The sequence below is a fragment of the Oryzias latipes genome, chromosome 6 (genome assembly GCF_053564925.1).
Source record: "Oryzias latipes strain Hd-rR chromosome 6, Olatipes_Hd-rR_3.1".
NCBI lineage: Eukaryota > Metazoa > Chordata > Actinopteri > Beloniformes > Adrianichthyidae > Oryzias > Oryzias latipes.
This window is the reverse complement of record NC_136242.1, coordinates 33,309,846-33,337,067: the sequence shown is the minus strand read 5'-3', so window position 1 is coordinate 33,337,067 and position 27,222 is coordinate 33,309,846. Positions and strand designations below refer to the sequence as shown.

The 27,222-nt window shown below is 44.6% G+C and overlaps 1 protein-coding gene across 15 annotated transcripts in view; it reads left to right on the top strand.

The window, feature by feature from the left end:
* The window catches only part of si:ch211-1e14.1 (UPF0606 protein KIAA1549), a 32,562-nt gene extending 5,882 nt beyond the window's left edge, over positions 1–26,680 (top strand). For 2 of the 15 annotated variants that reach the window (XM_078949087.1, XM_078949088.1), the window contains exons 3-24: positions 3,134–5,251; positions 5,338–5,426; positions 5,599–5,758; positions 5,916–6,046; positions 7,665–7,854; positions 7,956–8,015; positions 8,089–8,234; positions 10,064–10,241; positions 10,730–10,914; positions 14,243–14,386; positions 14,565–14,870; positions 15,636–15,865; positions 17,752–17,895; positions 18,421–18,431; positions 20,342–20,538; positions 21,113–21,342; positions 21,469–21,610; positions 21,684–22,007; positions 23,281–23,327; positions 23,838–23,986; positions 24,553–24,713; positions 24,788–26,680. In XM_078949087.1, coding sequence (XP_078805213.1) covers positions 3,134–5,251; positions 5,338–5,426; positions 5,599–5,758; positions 5,916–6,046; positions 7,665–7,854; positions 7,956–8,015; positions 8,089–8,234; positions 10,064–10,241; positions 10,730–10,914; positions 14,243–14,386; positions 14,565–14,870; positions 15,636–15,865; positions 17,752–17,895; positions 18,421–18,431; positions 20,342–20,538; positions 21,113–21,342; positions 21,469–21,610; positions 21,684–22,007; positions 23,281–23,327; positions 23,838–23,986; positions 24,553–24,713; positions 24,788–24,964 — 5,519 coding nt within the window. In that variant the 3' untranslated portion in view covers positions 24,965–26,680. Of the gene's footprint in view, positions 1–3,133; positions 5,252–5,337; positions 5,427–5,598; positions 5,759–5,915; positions 6,047–7,664; positions 7,855–7,955; positions 8,016–8,088; positions 8,235–10,063; positions 10,242–10,729; positions 10,915–14,242; positions 14,387–14,564; positions 14,871–15,635; positions 15,866–17,751; positions 17,896–18,416; positions 18,432–20,341; positions 20,539–21,112; positions 21,343–21,468; positions 21,611–21,683; positions 22,008–23,280; positions 23,328–23,837; positions 23,987–24,552; positions 24,714–24,787 lie in introns of all 15 variants that reach the window. The other 13 variants (XM_078949092.1, XM_078949089.1, XM_078949095.1 and 10 more) reach the window with 13 other exon arrangements.
* Positions 26,681–27,222: the final 542 nt, after the last annotated feature.

The window sequence follows — 27,222 nt, the reverse complement described above, 5'->3', positions numbered from 1 at the left end:
TCCGTAGGGGTACTTAGCCCCCCAACAATCCGTCCAAATGATCATTCAGTGTGTTTTTCAGCTGTTTTAGGGTTTGATTGCTTTTATGTCAGGTCGGGTGATTCTCGTTGACTTTTGGGGTTTGCTCTGATCAATAGTTTCAATTTGTAGGAAGCCATACAAATTTGTTTTGTTGTTGTTGTTTTTTTTTTTTCTTCAAAGCATTGTGCTTCTTGGAATTGATGGTCTTTTTCCATTAAAAAAAAGAAAAGAAATTGCAGTGTATTTAAATCAAACGTTGTGCTGTAGTCTGGGGGATAACATTTACATCATCCAAAATAATTGGCGAGGCCCGGATTGAAAAAAACAACCTTTTCTTGTCTTTGTTTTAAAACGGCACACTGGGAGCTGAGTGGGGGGCCTTGAGCTTTGGCCGAGACTGAGATGTAATTCAACCCAACGGATTAAAAAAATGGATTCTTTCCCATCCTAAAAGCTTCTCTGATAAACCAATTGTCAGCACAGCTGTATCTTGATTGTTTAACTGCTCTTAGCTCACACAGCTCCTGCCAGCTGAGCAGAGCCAGTCACGCAAGGGGCTCCGCCGAAAACAGAACCATGTGTGGGGTTGTAGTTGGTGAGCATTTATACCAAAGGAACCCTTTCTTCTGTCTCTTTCTAGTCAAAAGTACACCGCCTTGAAAAAATGGCCTCTAATCGCACAAAGAACCCATTCATACTTGTGCAAATCTTTTTAGTGTTTTCACTCGCTTATGTTTATTTTTAACTTGTATTTAACAAAAACTGCTGTTGGTAGAAAGTTGGCCTTTAATATTGTATCAACCACCTCTGAATTACCATGAATGAAACTTGAAATCTTACCAAATGTACGGATAAAACCCACACTCACTTGAAAAATGCTTTATCCAAACATAAGGAGGTAACTTGGACTGTTTGAGGAGGTGATGCAAATTGAAAAGACAGTCTTTGTTGTGTTAAAACGTTATAAGATCAGGGACACCCTGCAAGTAGATGTCGATACTTACACCAGTCATTTAAAACCAATTCTGAAGCTCTAATAAATAATTGATGGAAGTGTTTACTGAAACATCGCATCGTTAGAATGTTAAATAAAGAAAATCGGTTGATTTCTAGGTAACACTTGAAAGTTAAAGGTGTGTTACTTCAGTCTTTAGGCTGATGTGGTTTTTCAGGAATCGGTCTCACTTTTGGGGGAAAATCAAAATGATAACTGGGGCCGCGTTATTAACTTTAGCTGGTGACTTAACGGCCATGCTTTAATTTCCTACTGAGCATTAACAAAGGCTGATCGACCAGGTGTGACACACTCATGTTTCAGGGAACAGGTGGCAGTGCAGCGCAGTCTTTAGGCCTGAATACATCTCACTGTTTTTTTTTCCTTCTAACTCAGGGTTTTCACCATCACTAGTCAATATCCTGTGTTTAAGTCCAATATCAGGATCCACCTTCTCCTTGTCCTCGTTTCTACTATCGTCCAATGATCACATGTCAATGTTCTAATTGTCTTGATTAACTCGACTTTCATTGATTCGTTCATGCAGTTTATTTGCCCTAAATGTGAGTAAATCTAATGGTTTATCACAGTTGGGGTGGGTTGAGATAACCTGACATTTTGGGGTCGTATACAGCACTCTGACCTCACATTTCTGCATCCTTAACCAGCGAAATGTTGAGCTGTTCATGTAGCTTAAATGTGTTGTTGTTTTGGTCCAATGATTTCTCAAGGACACACAGTGTTCAGTGTTGATGTGGCCATGGTTAGACCAAACCATGGGTCAAAAATGGAATAGAAATATTAACTGGCTGGTCAGTTGGACTACGTTTTAAAATCTTTCCCTCAGCCATCTGTGGAAGAAAAAAAATCTGTTTCTTCCATTGCTTTCTGTCTTTATGGAACAGGTTACCAGATGTGCTACTTTTAGCTTTCCCCTCATTAACGGTGTGTGTTTCTGTATGTGTGCATCATCAGTTCGTCTGAGTTCTGCATCCCTTTTGTGGGCAGATGATTTGCTTAAATTCAATCTGAAAAACTAGATTTTTTTTTTGTTTTGTTTTCACGTCACGGACAATCGGCTCTCATTTTGACCTGATTCAGGAAGACGGCACACCAACTGAAAAAAAGGAAATAATTCTGTCAAATAATCTGGTTGAACTGAATTACATGCTGGTGTCTTACATTTGGTTGAAAGATCCTCACAGTTGCTAAACTAGTTGGTTTACTGAGGTTCTTACTTATTTGGAACTTTTTATGTGGTTCTTTTGATATTGGTATAGTTTGTAATTGTAGCTAAAGGAATAATAAAATGTATATTTGAAAGCTGAGTCATGGAAACCTCATTACTGTGATCGGTGGTTGGCTCATGAAGCATCACCCATCAAACCTGCCAGCTGCTTTTGGTTAAAAGCAAAGTAAAACGGTGATGGATTAACATGTTTTCAGCCTCGTCCATTAATGTTTTCCCAGCATTAATACAATTTTTGAAGACTGTTTTTTGCCAGTCATACCTCTGAATCGATTCAATCTCATCATTCTTCATCATTCGGCGGCTCCCTTCAGGGAATCATTTGTTTGCTTCCTTATGGACTGAAAATGTTGTCATCCGTGCCGTCTGATATCCGTCACCAACACACAAATTGACTTATTCTATCAAATGTTAAAATTTCAGTTTATAATTTGTTGTTCCTATTGTCACAGTTAAACGTTTCAAGAGCAGAAGAGATTACAAAAAAAAACAGCCATGTACACAACTTTATCTGACATGGTTAGCATTCACAAAAAGGCCATGTGGTGGATGTAAGCTGGCACTGCATATTAGCAATAAATTAAAAGTCCACAAAGCAACTTCTAAGCTACAGAGTTTAGAAATGAAAACATACGACTGAACACAGAGGGAAACTGTATTCCTATGGCTGCCATTTAGTTGAGTTTTTTCTTTAAAATGTACTGATGTGGTAAAACAAAATTCTGACTAACATCTGGTATTTTTTGTTGGAGTTTTGTTGGGATCATTTATAATTAAAAACAATTTAAGTGAGTAGTATTAAACTATACAAACAGAACCTAGTCACTGAACTGTCTCAAACCAAAGCCCATTTTTGTTTTTCCTCTCAGATGAGGTTCTGTTGGACTTCACACAGCCCCCTTTGGGATTTCCTGGCGCTACTGCAAGTTCAAAAGGATTAGAACCATCAGCCTTACCAGATTCACCACAGATGACTCAGAGGCCAGAGTTTCCTAATCCCCTTCCAATCAATTCTGAATCAACCCATGAGACTTGGACCTCCCACTTCATTTGGAGGCAAAGTACAAATGAAAAATCCAAACCCGTAATGCAGAGGGATGCTGTCACAGAGGAGCCGCATACTTCTGAATCGTCTTTGTCAAGAACAGCTGAACCTGTTCCAGGACTGAGTCAACAGTTTGAGGAAACAGCTGACCGTATCACAGAGAGGAATTTAGAGCTGACACATTCAGGATACCAGACATCCTCTCCCCTTCTGCCTCCTACAAGAACCAAGCATCAGAATTCATCCATAGCTTCCTTAAGCTCATCTGCTACTGGTACCTCAATACCCTATTTAGCCATCTATTCTAATGATAAGAGGACGTCTAACATTCAGGAGGCTGTAACTGCAGAGAAGACTTTGCCTTCTGGGATTTTAACACGCGACAGGCCTCCTAATTCCTCTGTTTCTACCACTTTGGCAGAAGAACCTTTTAGTCAACGAGTGGAATCGAGTCAAGCGAGCCCCATCAACTTTTCATTGGTGGGTAGCTTACCAGAACACGAGGAAAACATGCTAAGCTATGACAAGATTCACTCTCCTGGCTATAATGTGCCTTTAAGCACCTCTCAACCTACACTAAGTTCATTTGAACCCAACGAGTTGCCTCCTGAGGACTTTTACCCAACCAACACCATGGAAGTGGACTGGGGTTCTGGAGATTATTTAGAGACGATGTCTTACTTTAATTCAGACCAAGACAGTTACCCTTTGGTCACCAAGGTGCTATCTGATCCATATGATCAGGAGGAATACACAGAAAGCTATGACACATCTTTTCCTGCCAGAGTAGGAATCTCCCTTACATCTTTGCAGCATCTTCATGTGTCTCCTTCACCTAGTCTCTTCACCACATACAGTACCATTGTGCCATACAGACATCCTTCTTTAACCGCCTCAATACCTCACCTCACCGTGGAGACTACTCCCACTCCTATGACTGATGTACCTGGAGAATCCGACATAATGTGGGCAGATTCTGTCACAGTTCAACCCACATATGTCCTGCTACCTGACATGAACAGCTTAGAGTACTACACCACCCAACTAACCAAGGATGGCTTTGACGTCAGAGCTGAAGAAAATGTTACCGCTGTTTTGATGAACTCAACAGAGGTTTCTCCCATAGAGACGTACACCCACAGTTCAAATGCGACTATGGAGGAATCTTCCAGTGAACTGTCAGGGTTTGGGCCTCTGGAAGAATCCACCACAGAGGACAGCCGTCAACTGATTAATTCCTCTGCTCCTATTCTTTATCCTTCCATTGTCCCAACCCACATCCTATATCCCTTGTCTTCCAGTTGGATGGTTGGTGATTTATCCATCACTGATTTGTCCATACAGACATTCACAGACAGCACTGCTTTATCCAGCATTTTGCAGCCAAGTGAAACACCTTTGCTTCCAGAAGATTCAATGTCCGCCTCATCTCTCACAGATGTCCATTGGTTTGTCACAGAGTCTTTGCCAGAAGGTACCATACACACATCTGCTGTCTTAACGTCAACTGTTGCCTTCTCTCCGGTACTCACTGATATCCCTGTAAATGATTCTACTTCTGATACAACGGATGGAACCCACCAGAACCCGATTTTGTCTACCGAACACACTCCCAGTACCTACTTTACTGATTTCACATCCCACAATGCCACCTTAGACCCCCTGGTTATGTCTGGTGATCAGGGTGTGACTGAAGACGGAAAGGACCACACAGGTACGCTGATCTCAACAGCCAGTGAAGTCAGAACTCTCTCTGCCTTACCAACAAGTCCAGCTGCCACGACTACCCCGTATGAAGGGACGAAAGGTGCTTCTGCCACGACGGAATCGTCTTCCACCGTCGGCTTCATCTCCCCTACCAGAGAACAGACTTCAGCCCCAGCTACAACACCAAGACAGTACCTCTGCAAACTCGACAGACCTTCTTATTTGACTAAAATCGGTAATTCATACACCTCATTTGAGTTTCTCTTAATTGTGTAACGTCATCCGTGTATTTAAAATGAAATCAAATGTGTTGTGTTGAAGATTTTCCTTCTGGAGCCACTGTTGGATATGCCAAGTCCCAACTGAGAGACTTGCTCAAACTGGAGTTCAACAAATCAGTGGAGCTCCAGGTAATATTTTCATTTTTTTAATCACTAATTCTAAGATCTGTTTTTAAATTTACCACATGTATGCTAAAGGACAGAAGTAGACTCCAAAGTACGACAAGTTCTGTGAAGTCTTAAATCATAAGAGTCTGAAGACTTCAAGAAACAGTAAATGAATGGAGATTTGTCATTGTAGGTAGTGGACCCCCCACCAAAACTTGTTATCCGGGTCGTGTCAGGATCCGTCATATACACGGCCATATCTGTTGTCAATGGACTGCAAAGGTCTGGACGCCGATTCCTTTATGTGGCTCCTAGTTTGACTCCACCAGACCGTAAATATCAGGTCCACACAGGTAAATGTCACATTTATTTTTCTTCTTTTAAAGTTTTTATCAAGTTACCAAAAAAAAAGCAAATTGCTGATGTAGTTTTGTTTTATTCCTATGTGTTTTTCTTTTAATCTTCTTGTACCGGTATATTTGAAACCATCCATGTTCTCTTCATTTGCAGTGCTACAGTTTGTCCCGGGCCACATCGACGTTCGGTTCTGCACCTTTAGCGAGTCCATTGAAAGAGGCTTGAGCAGGGCCTTCGCAGAAGTGCGCCGGCGCTCACAGGCGTCCACCAACTTCACCATGCACGTGAGTCACCGGGGGAGGAAGGCATGTCTTTTGCTGCTGATTTTCCCTCTGTGAATTAATTTTCACTATCATAACAAAAGCTTGGAAGAGTTGAAGCCGTCTAAGGCTCTTCCCATCATTTTATCGGCGGCCCTTTGGAACATCTGCATCAAAACTGAAAGATGCAGATTAGTGTCAAAAAGCATCCATCCATCTGTCCCTCCATCCATCCATGCAAACCTCTGTCTGTCCGTCCGTCCGTCTGTCTGTCCCTCCATCCATCCATCTATCTGTCCTTCCATCATTCATCCATCTGTCTGTCCATCCGTCCCTCCATCCGTCCATTCATCCATCTGTCTGTCCCTCCATCCGTCCGTCTGTCTGTCCCTCCATCCATCCGTCTGTCTGTCCTTCCATCCATCCGTCTGTCTGTCCATCCATCCATCTGTCTGTCCCTCCATCCATCCGTCTGTCTGTCCCTCCATCCATCCGTCTGTCTGTCCCTCCATCATTCATCCATCTGTCTGTCCATCCGTCCCTCCATCCGTCCATTCATCCATCTGTCTGTCCCTCCATCCGTCTGTCTGTCTGTCCCTCCATCCATCCGTCTGTCTGTCCCTCCATCCATCCGTCTGTCTGTCCATCCATCCATCCATCTGTCTGTCCCTCCATCCATCTGTCTGTCTGTCCCTCCATCCATCTGTCTGTCTGTCCCTCCATCCATCCGTCTGTCTGTCCCTCCATCCATCCATCTATCTGTCCCTCCATCATTCATCCATCTGTCTGTCCATCCGTCCCTCCATCCGTCCATTCATCCATCTGTCTGTCCCTCCATCCGTCCGTCTGTCTGTCCCTCCATCCATCCGTCTGTCTGTCCCTCCATCCGTCTGTCTGTCCCTCCATCTATCTGTCTGTCCATCCATCCATCTGTCTGTCTGTCCCTCCATCCATCCGTCTGTCTGTCCCTCCATCCATCTGTCTATCTCTCCCTCCATCCATCCATCCATTTTCCAAACCTGCTAAAACCCTTTCAGTCACTGGGTTGCTGGAGCCTATCCCAGCTAGTATCCTGCAATGGTGGTTTTCCCTCTTTTTGGTCTGCCAGTCTATTGGAAGGCTGGGTCAAAGCACCTTTAAATTAAATTTGTTATGCAACAAAGGATTTAGCAACACATGAATATCTCTACACATATATCATGTTAACTCTCAATACTTTTGAATTTTTGTCTTTACCATAAACCCACCCAACAACTCTCATGATAAAGTTTGTATTAAATCTGTCTGAACCTTCAATTCAGTTGCTTGTTACGAAAAAGTCTGAGTTTGAGTCGAGCAGTGAACATTTTAATAATATAGTATATATATTTTATACGATGTTTGTTGCTTCCCTTTTTGTTTGTTGGATTGCAGTCTCTTCAAAGGAGGGACTAGAACGACAATTTTTATACAAGAAAAGTTTCTTTGCCCAAAAATATGAACAACACTTGATAAGAAGCTGTTTGGGTCGTTTGATCATAACCAGCACAAAAGGTTCTGAATGATCAGATTAAATTTGTTTCGTGTCATGTAGACTTCCTGTAATGTATGAATAATTCTAGCACTGCAGTATTTTCTGAATCTGTCTTGAACCTTTTTACAGATCATAAACATCACCACAGCTGCTCCCGGCAATGAGGAACAACAGTCGAGGTTTCCAGTGGACATCACCTTCACCATTAGCGGTACCAGGGGTTACCTGACAGGGTCAGAGGTCAGTGACGCTCTGATGACCCTCACGGTGGTGGAATTCAGCTTCTACATGGGCTTTCCTGTACTTCAGATCGCTGAACGTGAGCCTCTGGAGATGATTTACTCAAGTTTTGATTCTATTTTAAATGTGTTTTGCCAACATTGAACTGAATAAAAAAATAAAAGGATCTTTTTCCACCAGCTTTCCATTATCCAGAGCTAAACACCAGCCAGCTGCTTCGCTCCACCTGGGTCAGAACAGGTAAAGGTTCTGTCCTTCATGCTGTTGGAAAGTATTTAACAGCTTCTTTAAGTACTTATTCTCCTCCATGTAGTGCTTCTGGGTGTGCTGGATCACGAAGTGAGACAAAGGACTTTCCAGGCTAACCTGGAACGCCGCGTGGCCTTGTTGTTCAGAGAAGCCTTGGGATCGGTCAGACGAGTCAGAAGAGCCACCACCGTGGACAACAGCAGCATTCAGGTAGTTTATTTACAGACTGATGCAGAAACGTAAATGATCACAACACGTTTGCTGCTCTGATTTTGACCAGTCTGTCCTAAAGGCTGTTCTAGAAGCACTAAAATGACCTGAACAGAGGTCTCATTATGGGTGTTTGGTGGGAAGAGGAAGCTTAGCAAGCTCTGGGTTTTGTGGGTCCTCTCTGCACCTGCTCATCTCTGAGGGGACAGTATGTGGCCCTGTCTCCGTGGCAACAACATCCCCTTTACTCAGGGACATGCCACGTAAAGAGCGCCACCTAAAGGTTTTTTTTTTGTCCGATTCCTCCTCCACATTTCTAGCTTTTTTTATTTTTACATGATGGCTTTGGCAGTTCTAGCTGTGTCCTGCAGCTGGAACAATAAAGTTGGAATTCAAATGATTATTCTGAATAGTGGGAGCAACACTTTTATTTAAAAACTGTGATTAGAGCAAAGAAACACACGTACATACTTTGTGAAATCTAATTTTTTTAAAATGTTCTTAAAAAAAAGAGTCGGGCGGGAAGATTAATACATGTTTGCATGATTCTACCTCCTTCTTAGAAACAGCCAGAAGGAGGTCAGTCAGCGTCAGCATGTGAGTGGAGAAGTCTTTCTGTGCAGCCGCCGTGCCTCAGGCGGCTTCTCCGGACCGTCCTGACAGACTAAGAACAGAGTTGTCGCCTTTGAGAAAGGCCTGGCCAGACATGTAAAAGCGCATTGACACACTTCCATCTTTGCTCTGTAATAACGAACCAGATTTGAGTCCGAGCTAAGATGCACCCTCAGCCGTTTCCCATCAGCTCTGCCACGACCTGCACTCCGGTGTTTTTAGTCATTCAGACAGCAGACCGTGTTCCTCAGGGCAAAAAGGGGCAGATATGTGCACACGCATGATCTTTGTTTTGAGCCCCATTGGAGTCTGTCACCAGATGTTTGTATTCCTGGGTTAAATGTATCAAAAATAAAAATATCCTCAGGTGTTTTCTTGACAGATTATAGTGTTTTCCAGAGCCTGGTTTTCTAGAAAGCCATTTTTTTATGTGAAGCTTTTGCTCATTAGGCTTCATCAGAGATTCCATCCATAATTCATTCACAGAGTCCTCGTTTATCAGTTCTGTCTTCATTTTTAGAAACGGCGGATTTAGCTCTGCCTGAAAGACACAAGGAAATGTAAAAGATCTGCAGGGAGAGCATGGAAATGAAAACACACACATAAACACAGGCGCGCCCACACAGACGTTTAGACGCACACGCACAATGACACACGTGTGCTTACAGACATGCACACACGCAGACGCACAGAAATGCACATGTGCACACATGCAAACACGTGTGAGTGTCTGGGTGCATGCATGGGCGCACCTGTGCATGCTTGTCGGTGTGTGTGTGGATGGGGGTGTATGTGTGTGTGTGTGCATTTGTGTTGGTGTGTGTTTGTGGTGCAGGCACAGAGATGCATGCATGTCACACACGTATAAACAGACGCGCACACACACAGACACCACATGTGTTCAAACACCTACATAGACAAATACGAGGAATAATGTTTTCAGTTTGTCTCTGAGGTAAATCTTTTGTTTTTTTTCGTAGAAAATAAGGAAACTTTATTATGATTTCTGCTTTCTTTCTTCTCCTCTTTTGACAAATCAAATGTGTTCGAAATACTAAATTTTTGTATTATTAACTTTTATTATTATTTTCTATTCCTGTCTTTAAACGTTGCTTTGCTTTGTATTTTATATGAAATGATAAACATGGGTTTTCAGTGCATCCTTTTCCTGTTGCCGTGAAGATGACGCAGCTTTCTTTCCCTCGCTGATCCTCCAGGTTGTGGCGGCGAGTCGTCTGGCAGGTGAGGACCACCCGCTGGAGGTGGTGTACTTCGCGGAGAGTCCCGGCGGGGAGAGGATGCCTGCTGTTCAAACAGCCAACCTGCTCAACAGCCTGGATATTCAAAGGGCTGCCATTGTTTTGGGATACCGTGTGCGCGGCGTTTTGGCTCAGCGTGAGTATTTTTCCCATAATGCCAATAGCATGTGTTCAAGGGCTGCTGAGTGCAGGTGATTTGAAGAAGGTCCTTGAGCTTTCACAGCGAGTCAAAACTCCCGTGGGAAAGGTTTTTTTTTTTTTTTTTTTTTTTCGTCCCTGCATAACGTTTTCAGTCTGAAACAATGAAAAGTCTCTCTGCTAGAGATTTCTCCCTGATTCAAGAAAAGATTATTTGATGTTGCTCTGGTGGCAGCACAATTCATGTTCTCCTGTCTTCTTTTGCGTGTTTGACCTCTTTTTAACTTCCCCCAAAATCCCGTCTTTGTCATCAGAAAGACAAATTATTCATGAGGGTGTAATGGGAGCCCCCAAAGGGGATTATTTTAATTCCTTCACTGTGCAAACTCTTTTCTTCAAGGGGATCAACCCCGTTCTTCTAGAAAAATCTTCATCACACATGACTGTTCTTCAGGCTCCTCTTGGATGTGTTTTTCCCCCCTGAAGCTGTAGAGAAGGTGGCGTCATCTCCATCCGACAAAGAGAACGCCAACGTTTGGATTGGCGTTGGGGTGGTGGTCCCCCTGCTTGTGGTGCTCCTCATCCTTTCCATCCTCTACTGGAAGCTGTGCCGCACAGACAAGCTGGAGTTCCAGCCAGACGCCATGACTGCCATCCAGCAGAGACAGAAGGTATGTGGCCGCACACCTCTGTACCTGCGGCGCTCTGCTAGCAACGTCCTGGTGGTAGCAATTCCCTCGCTGTTCAGTGAACTATATCGGACGTTTGCCGTTATTTCAGGTTGTCCGAATCTAGGATTCCAAAATCCAGTCTCTGTAAAAAACAGTGTGCATTGATACCCACTAGATTGACAAATACAGACCACAATGCTTTGTGTTTGATTGATTTGTCCTTTAAAAAAGAAAAAAGTATTTTTTATAAATGATCCAGGTTTTCATCATTAAAACTCAGTGAATTCATAAATAGTCTTAAAAATGATCATAATTATAAAGATTTTATATCCGTCAATGGTGTTGTTATCTTTGCAAATCCAGCGTACTGTTAAGTTCCTCAGTATGTTTAGTCTTTTAGGGTTTATGGAGTAGAAAAAGGGAAAACGAACCTAACCCAGGTGTGTTTGGAGTAGCAAAACCTGACGATCAAGTCATAATAGTGAAATAGAAATAAAGATCAATAAATACAATATTTATTCAACAATAGATATAAAAAATATATATATTTCAAAATTGAATTTTTTATTACACTTTATAAAATAGAATTATTTTAAAATAAATGGCATTTTTAGTATTAACCAATTACACACTTTAATTTAAAACTTTATTTTGAAATGCAATTTCTAAAAGGATTTTCAACCACAAAACACTTAAGGTATATAGAAATACATGTACTTAGATTTAAAGTGGCGTTTTAGGAGCTTCTGGGGTAAAATCATTGACTGTATCTGAAAACTGGACTGAGTATTCTGGTCATTGGTCCGAATCAGTCCAAGTCTGCCTTTCCATGGCAACCACTCTCACCTATCAGAAATGAGCTTGTTGAAAGGCCACGCCCCTACCACTTTAAAAGCCGACTACATTCAAGCTGTCAAAGGTTTTTTAACATTGGACGTTTGGGCCGGCAGGCTCCACCTACTTTAATTGAGACATACGATTGGTCAGGTTATAACTTGAACTACAGAAAAACAATATAATGACCAATAAGGGAAGAGGAGGAGCTAAATTGCAGGAGCTAAAAACTGTAAAATGGTACGATACGAATTGCAAATTGCACTGAAAAATACATAATTATTGTATTTTATTTTGAAAGGGGAAATATTTTGGTTTAAATTTTGGAACTCTGGCATTCTTTTAAAAGTTCAATTCGACTTCAACATAATTAGCCTAATTTTCTTTGTGTTAGAGTCCGCCGTACGAACGTTGATTGCGTCAACACTGGAGCCAAATCTCTGGTGTTTTAGCGTTAGCTGTTGATTCAGAAATGTTTGCGTCCCTCCTGCGGCTCCATATCTGTTACCTGAGCAGCAAACAGCCATCTTAGCGACACCTGAGACAGACGGACCCCAGAGTCCAGAAACATCTAAAATCCACAGCCAGGGGTTCTGAACTCTGGAAGCAGCCGCTCACCGGAGGTTGGCCTGTAAATAATTAAAGCAGCTCTGTCTGGACGTGCTCCCCAGCCGCTCCCCCAAGAGGAAAGATCAGTTTTTATGCTCCGGAATAGCTCAACAAGTACCACTTTTTATCTTAAAAGTCTAAAAATAAATTTGGCTTCAACCAAACGATGAAGAAGATTTCATCAAAACTTCAGCTGTTGGGTTGAAATAAAGACGGAGCTAATCTGGACTGAAACGACCGACTGAATAATTTCCTTTCATCGCCCTGAGCGCGCCGCCAAATGTATGTTTCATTTATTCCCCCAGATTGGAGACGTAAATCTTTTTATGTTTCAGCTCTAGAACTTCTTCATGCTCGTGCTTTTGCGGCTCTTTTATACTTGGGGAAAAAATTCACCTGAAATGTATTTTTGTTCCAAATCCAAATCATTTGTTTTCTTTTTGTGTCTGTGGTGAAAGAGCTCTCTGTCCCGGTATCCTCTCCATTTTGGTTTAAAACTGTGTGATTTTTAGGAGGATAAAAGATTGTTCCGCCCATCAAGATGAAAGCTTTAATCCATTTTTATTATCAAGCTAAGCTATGACAAAAAAAGGCATTTGGTTGCAGATTTCTGCAGTTATGAGTTTTTTATGAAGTCAAGTGAGAATCTGAATGAAAAACCAGAATTGGAATTTTGACGGAAAACTTAAAACTAGAAAAATGAAATTGTGTATTAAATATATTTGGGAGAAATATTTAAAAATTAAAAAAATTAAAAAATTAAAAATTAAAAAAAAGACAAATTTAAAACTTGAATTCAAGAAAAACTAAACCAAACGAAAAATGTTTTAAGTGACAGTTTTTGTTTCGTTTCTTCCGTCTTCACTTTCAATCCTCAATCTACAGATTCTATGCAGAATTTTCACTTTTGGAGCCTCATTTAATGTGGGGGCGGGGCTTTAAGCCCATTGGCTATGATTGACATCGGGTGACAGGTTATAAAGGAGGATCAGCACAACTTCAGGCCGCATCAGAGGAGGGATGACTCGACAGCAGACGCTGTTCTGGCGTGGAAACGACATCACCGTTACCTCTATCACATGACCTCACTCACGTCCCAGCAGCCAAGGGGTTCAAAGCCACTCCCCCACATGCAATTAGGAGCAACTCTAAAAAAATCTGAATTGAAGCTGTAAATTGAGGACACGAAACAAAAAGGGAGAAAAACGGGGAAAAAACACAAGTTAAAAATGCAAAATAGCAGCTTTTATTCATAAACATGATTGTTATAGTTTATTTTTTTAAATTCAAGTTTCAAATTTACAATCTTATTTTTTCTTTTAGGTCTAAACTTAAAAACAAACAAACCAAAAGTTCACTTTTATTTTTTATCTTTTGAGCTTCCAATGTGTATTTTTGAGTTTAAAACTGTTCAAATTTACAATCTGGTTTCTCTTTAAACTAATCCTGGTAAAAATAATCCTTCATCTGTGATTTTTCAGCCTGTTCTGATGCAGTTGAACATCTGACGTCTCTGCAGACTTTAGAAAAACTGTGGATTGTTGCTGTTTTTTACTGACAACACTCATTTTTTAATGTTTAAAAAGCCGTTTTAGTGGATCATGTGTTTGGTGAGCCCTTAAGGCAGTTTTGGAAAATTCCAGTTCCTTTTGTTGTTGTTTTTCCTGGACTCGTGTAGCTTTTTGTGACCCCCTGCCATGTAAGAAGCAGCACTCCAAACACCAGCTGGCTTCAATCATCACACTTGACCTGAACATTAAATGTTCCTACTTGACCTCTAACCCTTATTTGTGCTTCCATTCAGACTGGATGAAGCTTCATAAATGCGTAAATGTCCCTCATGACGCGTATAGATGTGACCGCTATGTTGTCTGTTCTCAATCAGCCCACCGATGAGTCCTCTCTTCATCAGCCACTGCCTCCCACTAAACAGGAAATTGAGTTTACTGAGGATGAGGAGGAAGGGGAGTATGATGAGGAGGAGGAAGAAGAGGATGAAGTAAAGGAGATGGAGGTTGGAAAGGGGAAGGTACCTTGCAGTGTCTGATAGTTTGTAGTAAACTTATTTAGTTAGTGCTGTTGTGTTTGAAGTCGCTCGCGATGAATGGAGCTTTTTAACAAGGGCTGCCAACGCGTCCCAGGTAGAATGGAGCCCATCAGCTTCATCCCAGGATCAGCTTCTCCTCTTCTTCATTGCTCCCGCTTAGAGAGCCGATGCTCATCCCGAGAGCAAAAACAGAATGAACAAGGACCTGGAAGAAGAAGAGGAGGAGGAAGAAGAGGTGGAGGAAGAGGAAGAAGAAGAGGTGGAGGAAGAGGAAGAAGAGGAAGAAGAGGAGGAGGAAGAGGATGGTTATGGGAAACCTAAAGCAGGAGTGAGACCACCGGAGCGACCAAAGAGCAAATCTGCTCCAAAAAACCCAGAGGCCACGAAGGCAGAAGAGAAGACAAAGGTTGTGTCTGAAGGGAGGAGAGCCCGGGAGGTACACATGAGGCAGTCGCCATGGCAACCGGTGCGTGTTTGTGTAAATGTGACACGGTTTGGTTCTAGCAGTAGACGCAGATTTGGCTGTGATCCTGGTGTTGTTGTAGTCCGTAGACGCCGTCTTTGTGTTGTTCTGTAGCGGATGCTGAAAAATGTTTACATGTGATCAGATGAGGTTAGCATGTAGTATGAGTAGCACAGATATGTAGTTTATTGTTTCGAGGGGGGCGGGGGGGATACTTCTTCGGAAGTTTTTGACGTTCTGCGCTCACTTATTTTGCTGCAGATTAGTTGTGCCCCCCTGGAATTAGCAGATTTAAAGTGCAGATTACGGGAGTCCTTCACTGCCCGTTTCTGTCGGAAGACCCTCAGGGTTTCACACAGAAACAGTCAAACAGCCTCCATCTCCAGCCTCCACCCCCCCACCACCACCACCTCAAAGGAAAAGCAAGCAGCTCTGTGTTTACCCAGACCTCTTTCTCTGTCCTGCTTTCTCACAGACATCTTCTTTATCCATTGATTCCCAGCTGCCTCTCTGCCCCTCTGGAAACCCCAGACTTTTAGTTTTTTAGCTAATTAAGTCTCAGAACATGTTTTCCGATCCATAGACTGTCGTCACGTTTCATCACGCATATGTTTTAGTTCATTTAGTTTGTTTTACGTTTTATTTTTCCACTCTGTTATTAAGAGCAGAGTGATAATAACTCACTCCTGCTGCTTCTGCTGTAACTCTTTTCATCCTTTTTGTTTACATTGTTCCTCCTTTCACTCCTTTTTCTGCCCCTCTGCTCAGTTACAGGCTCCCAGCGTGAAGGGCTTCGACTTTGCCAAGCTCCATCTTGGCCAGCAGAGCAAAGATGATGTCATGGTGATCCAGGAGCCCGTCCCACCGGCGCCTGCATCCGGCCCGCTCCCGACAGCCATTAAGCAAGGCCCCAGTCCATCCGACAACGGCGAGATCGCCACGGCCAGAACCTCGGCTTCTTCCACCAAGGCCTCCCACGGCGGGAGACGGAGAGAGAGGTCAGTGATGCTGGGAATACACATCAGTCTGATGCAGTAAATGACATAATACAGGGAATATTTATGCAAAAAGAGAATTTCTTTCTTCTTTACACCAAGTCTTTTTATTTGTATTTCACATTTAAACAGATGGTACAAAGATACAAGTTTGACAAGGTGTACAAAACTGATAACATACCTCCACACACCCTCCCCTCCCTCCCTGTCACACTGCAAATATTTAGTAAAAAATACATTTTCAAAAGAAAACAAACCTGTCACTTGCAAAATTCCAAAGTACAGATTCAGTCGTTAAATATTCTGACAGCAGTAACATTTAAATCCTTCATATAACTTAAGAAGGGATTCCAAGGGGTATAAAAACTCTTTTGCAGAAAATCATATATCCACATCTAAAAAGTTGGAGGAAATTTATTCTACCATTTAAGAATCTCCTCTACGGCCGCTCCCCTTCACGGCCCCTCCCCTGTACGACTGCTCCCTTTTACATCTGCTCCCCTCTACGGCCGCTCCCCTTCTCGGCCGCCCCCCTCTACGGCCGCCCCCCTTTACGGCCGCCCCCCTCTACGGCCGCCCCCCTCTACGGCCGCCCCCCTCTACGGCCGCTCCCATCTACGGCCGCTCCCCTCTACGGCCGCTCCCCTCTACGGCCGCTCCCCTCTACGGCCTCTCCCCTCTACGGCCGCTCCCCTCTACGGCAGCTCCCCTCTACGGCTGCTCCCCTCTACGGCCGCCCCCCTCTACGGCCGCCCCCCTCTACGGCCGCTCCCCTTCTCGGCCGCCCCCCTCTACGGCCGCCCCCCTTCTCGTCCGCTCCCCTTCTCGTCCGCTCCCCTCTCGTCCGCTCCCCTCTACGGCCGCCCCCCTCTACGGCCGCTCCCCTTCACGTCTGCTCCCTTCTATTTCCGCTCCCCTCTACGGCTGCTCCCCTCTACGGCCGCTCCCCTTCACGTCCCCTCCCCTTCTCGTCCTCTCCCCTTCACGGCCACTCCCTTTCACGGCCACTCCCCTTCTCGTCCGTTCCCCTTCACGGCCGCTCCCCTCTACGGCCGCTCCCCTTCACGTCTGCTCCCTTCTATTTCCGCTCCCCTCTACGGCTGCTCCCCTCTACGGCCGCTCCCCTTCACGTCCCCTCCCCTTCTCGTCCTCTCCCCTTCACGGCCACTCCCCTTCTCGTCCGTTCCCCTTCACGGCCGCTCCCCTCTACGGCCGCTCCCCTTCACGTCTGCTCCCTTCTATTTCCGCTCCCCTCTACGGCTGCTCCCTTCTATTTCCGCTCCCCTCTACGGCTGCTCCCCTCTACGGCCGCTCCCCTTCACGTCCCCTCCCCTTCTCGTCCTCTCCCCTTCACGGCCACTCCCTTTCACGGCCACTCCCCTTCTCGTCCGTTCCCCTTCACGGGTAGCTCCCCTCTACGGCCGCTCCCCTTCACGTCTGCTCCCTTCTATTTCCGCTCCCCTCTACGGCTGCTCCCCTCTACGGCCGCTCCCCTTCACGTCCCCTCCCCTTCTCGTCCTCTCCCCTTCACGGCCACTCCCTTTCACCGCCCCTCCCCTTCTCGTCCGTTCCCCTTCACGGCCGCTCCCTTTTACGTCTGCTCCCTTCTGTCTGCTTGCCTCTACATCCACTCCACTCCCCTCTACGGCCGCTCCCCTTCACGTCTGCTCCCTTTTATGTCCGCTCCCCTCTACGGCCGCTCCCCTTCACGTCTGCTCCCTTCTATGTCCGCTCCCCTCTACGGCCGCCCCCCTTCTCGTCCGCTCCCCTCTACGGCCGCTCCCCTTTAGTTGACCCCTCTGTCCCAAAGCTAGGTTTGATCATGCGTAGCATTTCTGCATGTCAGTGAGTCCATGTTTTCTATTATTCATGTTTGTGTTGCCGGGTAGGATCTCCCCGTCAGACAGAGACTCTGTGGTGAGCGATCATTCCACCGAACGGGAATCGACCGGGGAGAACCTGAGAGCCACCGCCGCCGCGCCCAGCGACAGCAAGCAGACCCGTAAGGCCCCCATCAATGTTTTAAATGGCAAGTGGCCTTGGCAACATCACTCCTACACAAAGAGGGACCGGGGGAGGGGGGCAAAAAAAAAGAGAACAAAGAGCGACTCAAGATGGTTGGATTTGATTGACAAGCTGGCCAGAATGTGGGCAGCAGAGCTTGCATAATAATGAGACCAAAACACAGATAAAACGCACAAAGTTTGGTGAAAAATGAGACTTTCTTGTCCTGATTTGGGAGGAAAACACAAATGGAGTCTGTGTGGTTGTTGGAGCCAAGCCCACAAATGACTGATCCTCCTGACATCGTCTCCTCTTCAAAGATGCAGCATCTCCTTCATTTTCTGTCCTTTTTGCATCCAATGACTTCAAGAGTAAAACAAAAGTTTGCGTTTGTTGAATCTTTTTTTTCCCTCTTTGATATCCTTTAATGTTTCGTCTTTCTTCCATTAGTCTGTGCACGTTTGCCAAACCTCAGTTCACTTTGATCTTGTTTTTAAGTGAATTCGTTTGCTCTACTAAGACTGTCTTTCCTTTCTTTTGTGGTTTGCAGGCAGGAATAGAATTGGTAAGAGTTTGTCCTCTTTCCATCCCTTCCCTTTAGAGCTTTAGGCTTGACCTCCACTGGCCACTGTCTGTCTTTGTGTTAGTTTTGTTCTCTGTTTATTCTCACCATCCATCACTGACGACTCAGCTGTCACTCACAATGTGGCAACAAAAAGCTACACTAATACAAGAACTATATATATATATATATATATATATATATATATATATATATATATATATATATATATATATATATATATATATATATATATATATATATATACACATACACATACACATACACACACACATCACAGCTAGCTCGTCACAGCTAGGGGTGTGACGATAACCGCATCACCGCACTTTTTCTTTTTTAAGTTCTGCATATGGTGATTGGAACTATAGTAAACACATTAAACACATTCATCTTTGCTGATAATTTACTTTTTCTAGTCCTGTGTTCAGACTTCAAGGGTTTCAGGGGGAAACCTTTTATTACTGTTCTCCTTCACTCCCTCTACGATGTGCACGCTCCCTCTACTCACACACACACTTGTGCGGTTTCAGCAGCACACACACATCCTCATTCTACAACAGAAGTTTCCGTCTTGCGAGGAAATACGACAAATTTACTGCGTTCTAATGATTCATTTCCATTGTATTCATTTCCATTACAAGCTGCGTGCATTCTTGAGTGCACGATTTTGTGTTGGGGGGGGGGGGGTATATTACTGTTCTCCTTGTTATGCCCCCCTAGGTACCCAAAGTGCACACAAACTAAAACAAATGGAGAAGAGAGCCAAGCTGCAGTGGCGACTTGTTGCTGCAAGGCTCCCTTCTCCCAGCCTGGAGGTCCATGTGGTGCTGTAACCCTTGTGCTATCTTGAAGAAAAAAGGTTCAGAGCACTGTCTAGTGGGTCTAGATGACCCAACTCCCAATAATAAAGAGCCTAGGATAGCACAAGGGTTAAAAGGCTGCCTCCATCAGCTTGTCCAATGGGAGGCCACACCCTTTCCAGCACACCTGAAAATAATCAGACATAAAGAGACACACAAAGATGCACAAAAACACAGAAGTCCCACTCTGAAACAAATACAAATACAAAAAACACAGAATAAATAAACAAAACAAAACCAACTACGGCCGCAGCCGTAGCATCCTAAACTCTGTAACACCAAACATGAACGCGCACTGTTAGATTCCCATTAATATCACTACAGGTTTTGTTTGGGAACTATTTTGTGCAGCGCAACGTTACGTGTCTGTATAAACAAAGGCGGAGCCTCCTGCCCCCCCGTTCTCCATGGGTGTCAGGCTCACGGCTACCGGAAAAGGTGACAAAGTGTCTGCAGTCTGTTTATTACTGGGCAATGAATAATATTCAGAGAAAATGTCTGAGAGCACAGGTGAAGGCTCACATGCAGCTAGAGAGCGGTACGCTGCAGAAAAATCAACACGCACTCCTACACACGTGTGCACTCCTTCCTCCTACACATGCAGCGCTGACACACACACACACACACACACACACACATTCTACAACACCCATATAGCTAGTTCATTAGTTAGATAGGTAGTAGTTAGTTGTTACTGTCATTTGTTAATAAAGAATACTGCGTTGTAATTGTATTCATTTACAACGCGGCCGCCTGGGGGTTTTGTGTTTGGGGGATTTTGTGTTTGGCGGGGGGCACTGCGGTTAACCGTGACACCGTGCCCCCTGCTGTTTCATCACCGCGGTGATCAAAAATCCCACACCGTCACAGCTACAGTTAGTCCCCCTCTGATCACCCTTTGATCTGTCTTCAAAGCCTTCCTAAAACACAACTTTCATCGCAGTGGGTCTTTAAAACAGTGTTGGCTAGTTCGGTTCAACACCATCTGGAGGCCTGATGCTCCACTTCCTGTTTCCTTCATGACCTCCGCAGGTCCTCCACCTTCAAACGGGGCCGCCAACGAGCAGCCGTCCTCTGCCGCGATCTTTGAACACGTGGATCGCACGTCCCGTGCCGCAGACGCCGCCAGGAGACTCCCCAACAAAATCCAGCTTATCGCCATGCAGCCCATGGCGGTTCCAGCGCTGCACAGCCCGCCGTCGCACGGACGACTGGCCGACGCAGAACAGGTCTGGCTCCAGATTCTGTCTGACATAATTGTTGAAAATATTTCACTAATGTGCTTGAAAACAAATTGAACTTTTATTGTTTTTATATGTTTGATTTCTTCAGAAAATTTTGAAACAAAAACCCTTCAAAGACAAAATTCAAAAACACAATCAACTATTTTTGTTCATGTAAATTCATGCAGGTCTGTTGTTTCCACAAAAACAAATTCCATCAGAAGTTAAAAACTCAAAAAAAATGTGCCAAAAAAAATTGTATTGACAATTTTAGTCTTAAATTTGACTTTATCTTCTTTAAGTCATTCTGATTGATGTACAGTAATAAATCATTCACTGTTGTTCATTTATGTTTTTTTATTTTTTTTTAAACAATGGGAATGTAATTTTGTTCATAATTTTTTTAAAAAAGTGGTAAAACATTCTCACCGTCTGTAGAAGCAAATTTATTGACTTTAAAGGCGTCATTCTCCGGTGCCTCCGTAGCGATGGCGGTAGATCCACCCATCGTCGCTGACGTCCGTGTTAGAGTCCAGACGTGACCCGTGTTGGTTTGAACAGTGACGTATTTCGTCCTCAGATCCAGGTGGCTCTGAGGCACAAGTCAGAGATCGAACACCATCGTAACAAGATCCGGCTGCGCGCCAAACGGAAAGGCCACTACGATTTCCCCGCCATGGAAGACTTGATAACCGGCGTCGGAGACGCCAAAGACCGCCATCACATCTACCACAAAGCTCAGTCCCAGATGGATAAGATTCTTGACCCGGAGTCTCAGATGCTGCCTGTCTTTAGGGAACAAAGGAAAAGGTCAGGATTTATGTGTGTGTGTGTGTGTGTGTGTGTGTGTGTGTGTGTGTGGGTGTGTGTGTAGGTGTGTGTGTATGTGTGTGTGTGTACTGTGTGTAGACTTCAGCTGGTTCTCCGTCTCCTCAGCAGTCGTGGAAGACGTTCTCCTAGGCAAAGGCTGAGGAGTCAGCTGAATGGAGGCATGATGGAAGCAGACAAAGACCAGCTCATCACAGAAGATGATCCCGCCTACAGGAAGGGTCCTGGAGTCAACAATGTGGCCTATGTGGTGAGGAGTAGAATACAATAGAAGAGAATAGAATAGAAATCAAAATGTTTGACTAAACGTCTCCTTCTTCCAGTCGGACCCAGACCAGGGACCGGTGTCCCCTCACAGGAGTCCCTCCCCCACAGACGAGGTCTTCCTGGGTCCCGCCTCCTCCCCTCCAGGGCACGCCCCTCCGCCCCCCCCTTACATTCCCCCACAGCCCTCCATTGAAGAGGCGCGGCAGCAGATGCACTCCCTATTGGACGACGCCTTTGCTCTGGTGTCCCCCACTTCTCAGGGCAGCACGGCGGGGATCACCCTGCCCGGGGGCAACGGCAACCCACAGGTCAAAAGCCCTGCAGGTTGTGGGCCTAGAGCCTGGGGCCCCACCTACTCAGCATTTGGCCCCGCCCCCAGTGTAAGTATCTCGGTATATTAACTTTTACACACAACAGAAAAGCTGAATTGAAGGAGATGTTCATCCATCAGGAAAGCTACCTGGTGAAGGCGTCTTTCCCTTTCTGAAGGTGTTTTCATCTTCACCTGCAGTCCAGAGCCTCACGCTTACAGTAAATCACGGCCTCGATGCAAATGACCCGCTAATCCAAAGATTTAATAAATCAACTGTCCTGATGAGGACTGTAAAGCGCAGCACGTCGGTCTTTCTTTTGACCCTCGTAGTTCCTGACCAATGACCGAAGAGATCTTTAGTCACATGGTTTTGTTTACAAGCTTTGGTCCGGAACAGAATGGTCCGTTTGACGCCAGTACAGACCAACCGCAGGGTTCTGGACCTGATCCGACACAAAGGACTTTGCCAGTCTGAATACACCCTTAAATGAAGCGTTTATTGCTCAAAAAAGCGTTCTATATTTTCAAAGTAGGTACATTTATACCCCTTTCTTCCTAATCTATCCTATTTTTAGAGCTACAGCAGTCCAGATACCCCATTTCTAAACTATTTGCATCTCAGAGACTAGAATTACACACATTTGTCCTAAAAATGAAAAAATCATACGTTTAGTTACAAACTGCTGTTATTTTGTTTATAAAATGCATTTCTTATGATTCAAATTAAACTTTCCAGTTTCCCTAAATGTGTTTCTTAAAACCAAACCACTCACTGTTCATAAATGCAGCTTATGCTTTAGGTAAATGAGAACTAGGTTCCTCAGATATAAAATAAAAAAAAATAGGATTTTTTCAGGATCAAACGAGTCGACAGGATATTTAGGATAAACTGTTTTTAAACAAGTTGTTTCATTTTGCTGAAAAGTTACCAGCAAGTCAGTTTTGTCTTAAGACGTTTAAACTAGATTTGAGTGTTTTCAGAGTTTTTCAGCGTTGAAGCTCTTTCTCTGTCAGACTGAAGTCTCTTTCTTCTTCCTTTTGTTAAATATTCCAGCCACTTTCCATCATTTTCCCGTTTCCAGCTTCAGCCGAGCTGGAAAGTTTTAGCCTCATAGAACTAGAATGTCCAGAAAAGACTTCAGGGTTTGTAGATTTCGCCCTGGTTTTTTTTCTTATTATTTTGTATTAATATAATTATTTTGTTCTTTTAATGCTTTCATTTTTTTTTGTTTTTTTCCTGCTTCCCTCCATGAAAACAAACCAAATGTGTTTAATGATCTTAAAGCAAAAACGTCCCTTTGATCCGTGTGTGAAAGGATGTTTTTCTGTGTTTCCTGCAGAGATTCCCTGAGCCGCCTCTGTCTTCTGCTGCAGGTCTGACGCCGCGGTACGTCCAACACGTTATTTAAAATAAATGCATGAAAGCCAAAAACATCTGAGAAACGAGAGTAAAAAAAAGGAAGATGTGTGAACGTCCTCTGACTCTGGCAAAGGTTTAGTCGTTGTTGTCTAGTCAAAAATGGTTTTTATTTATGTGAAAGCGGACGTTTTTTCCCCAAAGATTTTCCTTGGATACAAAAATTTTCAAAGAGTCGACTTTGCAGAAGAGGATAACCTAGAAACCATGTTGTAAATGTTCTCAGACAGATTTCCTCTCTGCACGTCAGAGGAAGCTCTGGATAAATCCTGGTTTTCCACCTTTTGTGTATCTAAGTGTAGCTTCACTAAACGCATCAGGCGGTTCTTTGGATCTGCAGACCACCAGTGGGAGGAGGTCCTCATAAATAATAGACCAACATACATCTTTGCTTCAATAGAATAATGGATCTGCCTGAAGCCTCCTGTCAGCCGAACAGAACTCATGACAAAAGTAAGATTGAATTCCATGCTCCATCAGACAGGGCTTTGGCTCCGCCTACACGCCAGCAGGAGAGGAAGTGGCGCCCGCGGAGCAGCTGCAGTCTGACGGCCCGTACTCCAGGAGGGGCTACTACGCTGACGAGCCGCCGTCCTCTGCCAGGCCGCGGCCGGTGGGCGGGACTACAGGTGCTGCAGTGATGACAGTCTGACGTCACGGCGTTCCTGTTTCATCCTTTGGGTGTTTTGACATAAATATCTGCAAAGACGTAAAAAAAACAACAGAGAGCCTAAAAACAGGAAAGAAAATCACTAGAAAGCAGTGAAATGAGCCGATTTTTACTTAACGAGAAGAAATCAAAATCTAGAAACAAAGATTTGAAAAATGACCAAAAGAAATGGAATACCTTCCAAGGTAATGTTCTACAGCCCATAATAAGTCTGCTTTTGTCTCTTTGAGATTTATTATAGTTCATTTTAAATACAGTGATTAAAAACTTTACTGTATTCAGTGAAAATGAGTCATTTCAGAAAAAAAATGAGAATTTAGTTGTTGCTGAATAAATCCTGGAAATATTCTGGAAACAAGTTGAAAAATGTCAAATACTGAATGCATTCCACCATGTTTTAAGTGACAGAATACGGCGTTTGAATTAGATGGCGTCTGAGCCCACGCCCGGTCTGACCTCAGATCAGCCGTTTGGCCTCTTGCGGCTGTGCGGTAACGTCTGTCCTCTGCGGTGTCTGCCGTGCAGGAACCCAGCTCCATCACCTCGCTCAGGTGGGCCTGACCGGCCACGCCAACGGCTACCCGGCGGGGGTCAGGGCCGCCTTCCCGGGCGGCCAGAACGGGGGCGTAGGCTGGAACCGTTACCATGACAACAGTTTCACCAGGGAGGAACCGGAAAAAGATGCAGTGAGTGAAACAGAAAACCTTCAACCTAAGCCGTTGCGAGGTTGTTCCACGTTTTTTGACCTCTTTTCTTCCAGATGCACCGGAGTGCAGCTCCGCCCGCCCACCTGGACGCCGCCGGCGTGGGGTATTTGACCCCGCAGCGGGACATTTCTCCTCCCACGCATTCCTCCGCCTCCCTGATCAAGGCCATCCGAGAGGAGCTGCTGCGCCTCTCGCAGAAACAGACGGCGGCGTCCGGCTATCGCAGCTGAGGCCGTCCGCTGTCGCCTCGCGGACGCCGTCTGCCTGCCTTCACCTCCCCCCCCCCCTCTGCTTCCCATGGAAGTCCAGTCTCCCCCAGGACGGTCTCAACAACAATCATGAGTTAAATCAGAACCAAAGGAGGCATTTACACCCGGCTAGACGTGACGGAACGCAGACCTGAGGTGCCTGTGCCCCCCCGCCGCTCTGATGAGACGAATCCTGTCTTTAGTGTCCGTGGAGGATCCAGGATCAGACGTTTCTGCTCCGCTTCAGACTCAGTATTCCGGTTTTACAAACCCGGACTCTAGTTTCTGTGTTGTCCTCCCGCTCCTCTCCGCGATGCCCCGATGGTCCGGGTTCCGCCCTCACGCTGGTGACGGCGTCAGACGTTTGCAGGTCACCCAAACACAAGACCGACGCCGTTCGTCACACCTGCAGGTCATCCGTGCTGCGTGTTTCTGCGTTTGGTCACATGATGCACTGGACCACCTCAGGACCACGGAGTCCCGTCTGACGCAGCTTCAAGGCCCGCTCCCATCATCTGTGGATCCATCCCAGTGCTCTTTAAGTTCCTGTGTTGCTTTCTAGGACATGGTTTCTGCAGAGCGGCTGGAGTTGTGGGCGGGACCGCCCCCCTTCCCCTCCCGATTGCAGAGGTGCTTTCTCCAGGAAGCTGGTGACCCGTCCAGTGGATTTTCACGCATACGACCTTTTTCCCAGACGGCTTTTTGTCGTCGGAGTGGGTCTTCAAGGGGACGTCCACCCGGGTCGCCGGGGTTCTGCACGCGTTCCTGCGCTCATCCCGCCATCAGGCAGTGTTCAGAGTCTGGAGGAGCTTCACCTCAGAGACGCCGTCTTCTCTAAACTCTTCGCTCTGAAGAGAGCTGTGACGGTGCGAGAGGCGTAATTTATTTAAGTTAAATAAAAAAAGACGAGTGGGTTGTTAAAGCAGTTCTGCTGCTGTTGTTGAGAGTTCAAACATGTTCTGCTCCTCTGTGATGTGCCTTTTGGACTCTCCAGAACCGGCAGAGCAGCGCTCGTCGGGTTTGAGTGCTCCTAAAGCCTCCGGCGCCGGTTCAGGTTAAAAAACAGTGAAACGGCGTTGGATGGCGTCGGCTATTGGCTTTCCTCTCGTGCTTCCCGCCTCCGTCTCCTGGATTTCTGCTGCAGCAGCATCATCCTCGGTTCTTCATGGCAGAAGTGCTGGCTGGCCCGACTCTGCCGTGAAATCAGAAACTCACAGAGAAGCCGTCGCTCCACGTGTGTCCGCATCGTCTGTGCAGAGGAAGGGTCGTGACCTTTCCGTGTTTCAGCCGCCGTTTCATGAACAGAGATTTATGCCGCCACATCGCAAACAAAACTTCCTAAGTTCCAAGTTCAAAGATTAAATGTTTGCTTTCAAATACTTTGTCTTTTTGAAAAGAAAAAAAAGTTTTTGAAACCAAATAAAAAAGATTGAAGGCAAAAAAATGTATATATTTTAAAGCAAAGGTATTTGAAAGCAAATATTCAATATTTTCATTTGCAACTTAGAAAGCTTTGTTTGCATAAATATCTGGTGTCCTCCTTTACGCTGACGCTGCAGTCACTAAAACCAAACAGAAGGGGGCAGCAAAGCCTCATGAAGGGTTTTGGTCTCTGCAGAAAGCAAACAAGCTGCTTCTCTTTACTGCATTGATGTTCACGGTGATTTAATAAACTTTTCATCCATCTTCTGAAGTTCATGCTGCAATTCGCTCTGCCTGTTTATTTTTTCCTTTCATTTTAACCGAAAAAACGAAAAAGAGCACAAATGTCAAGAAAGTAGTGAAATGATCCGTCTGTGCAGCAGTTCCACACAAGAATTCAAAAGGGGAGGAAAAAAATCTGAGTAGTTTTTACTAGTTCTAAGCAAATGTTTATAATACCCGAGTTGTTTTTTTTTTTTTACCTAATAAAGTGATTAAAAAAAACTAGTATAAAAAGTGGAAACGACTGTTTTCAAAGCAAAATGAGAATCTTAGTACAAGTTGGTGGAAATTCTCATCCAATCTAAAACTGTTATTCTTGGAAACTTAAATTTACATTTTTGTTTCCGAAATAAAGACAATAAATGTCAGTCTAACATTTGATAACCTTTCAAATAACATTCTTAAAACAGAACCAAAAATTACAACAATTTGAGTTTTATTGTTAAGTGTTTGGAGTGAAAGCATTTTTTTCAATAGATGTGAAGCAAAAACCTGCTAAAATATCTAAAAAGTCTCAAACGGAGGTTTGAAAGGCT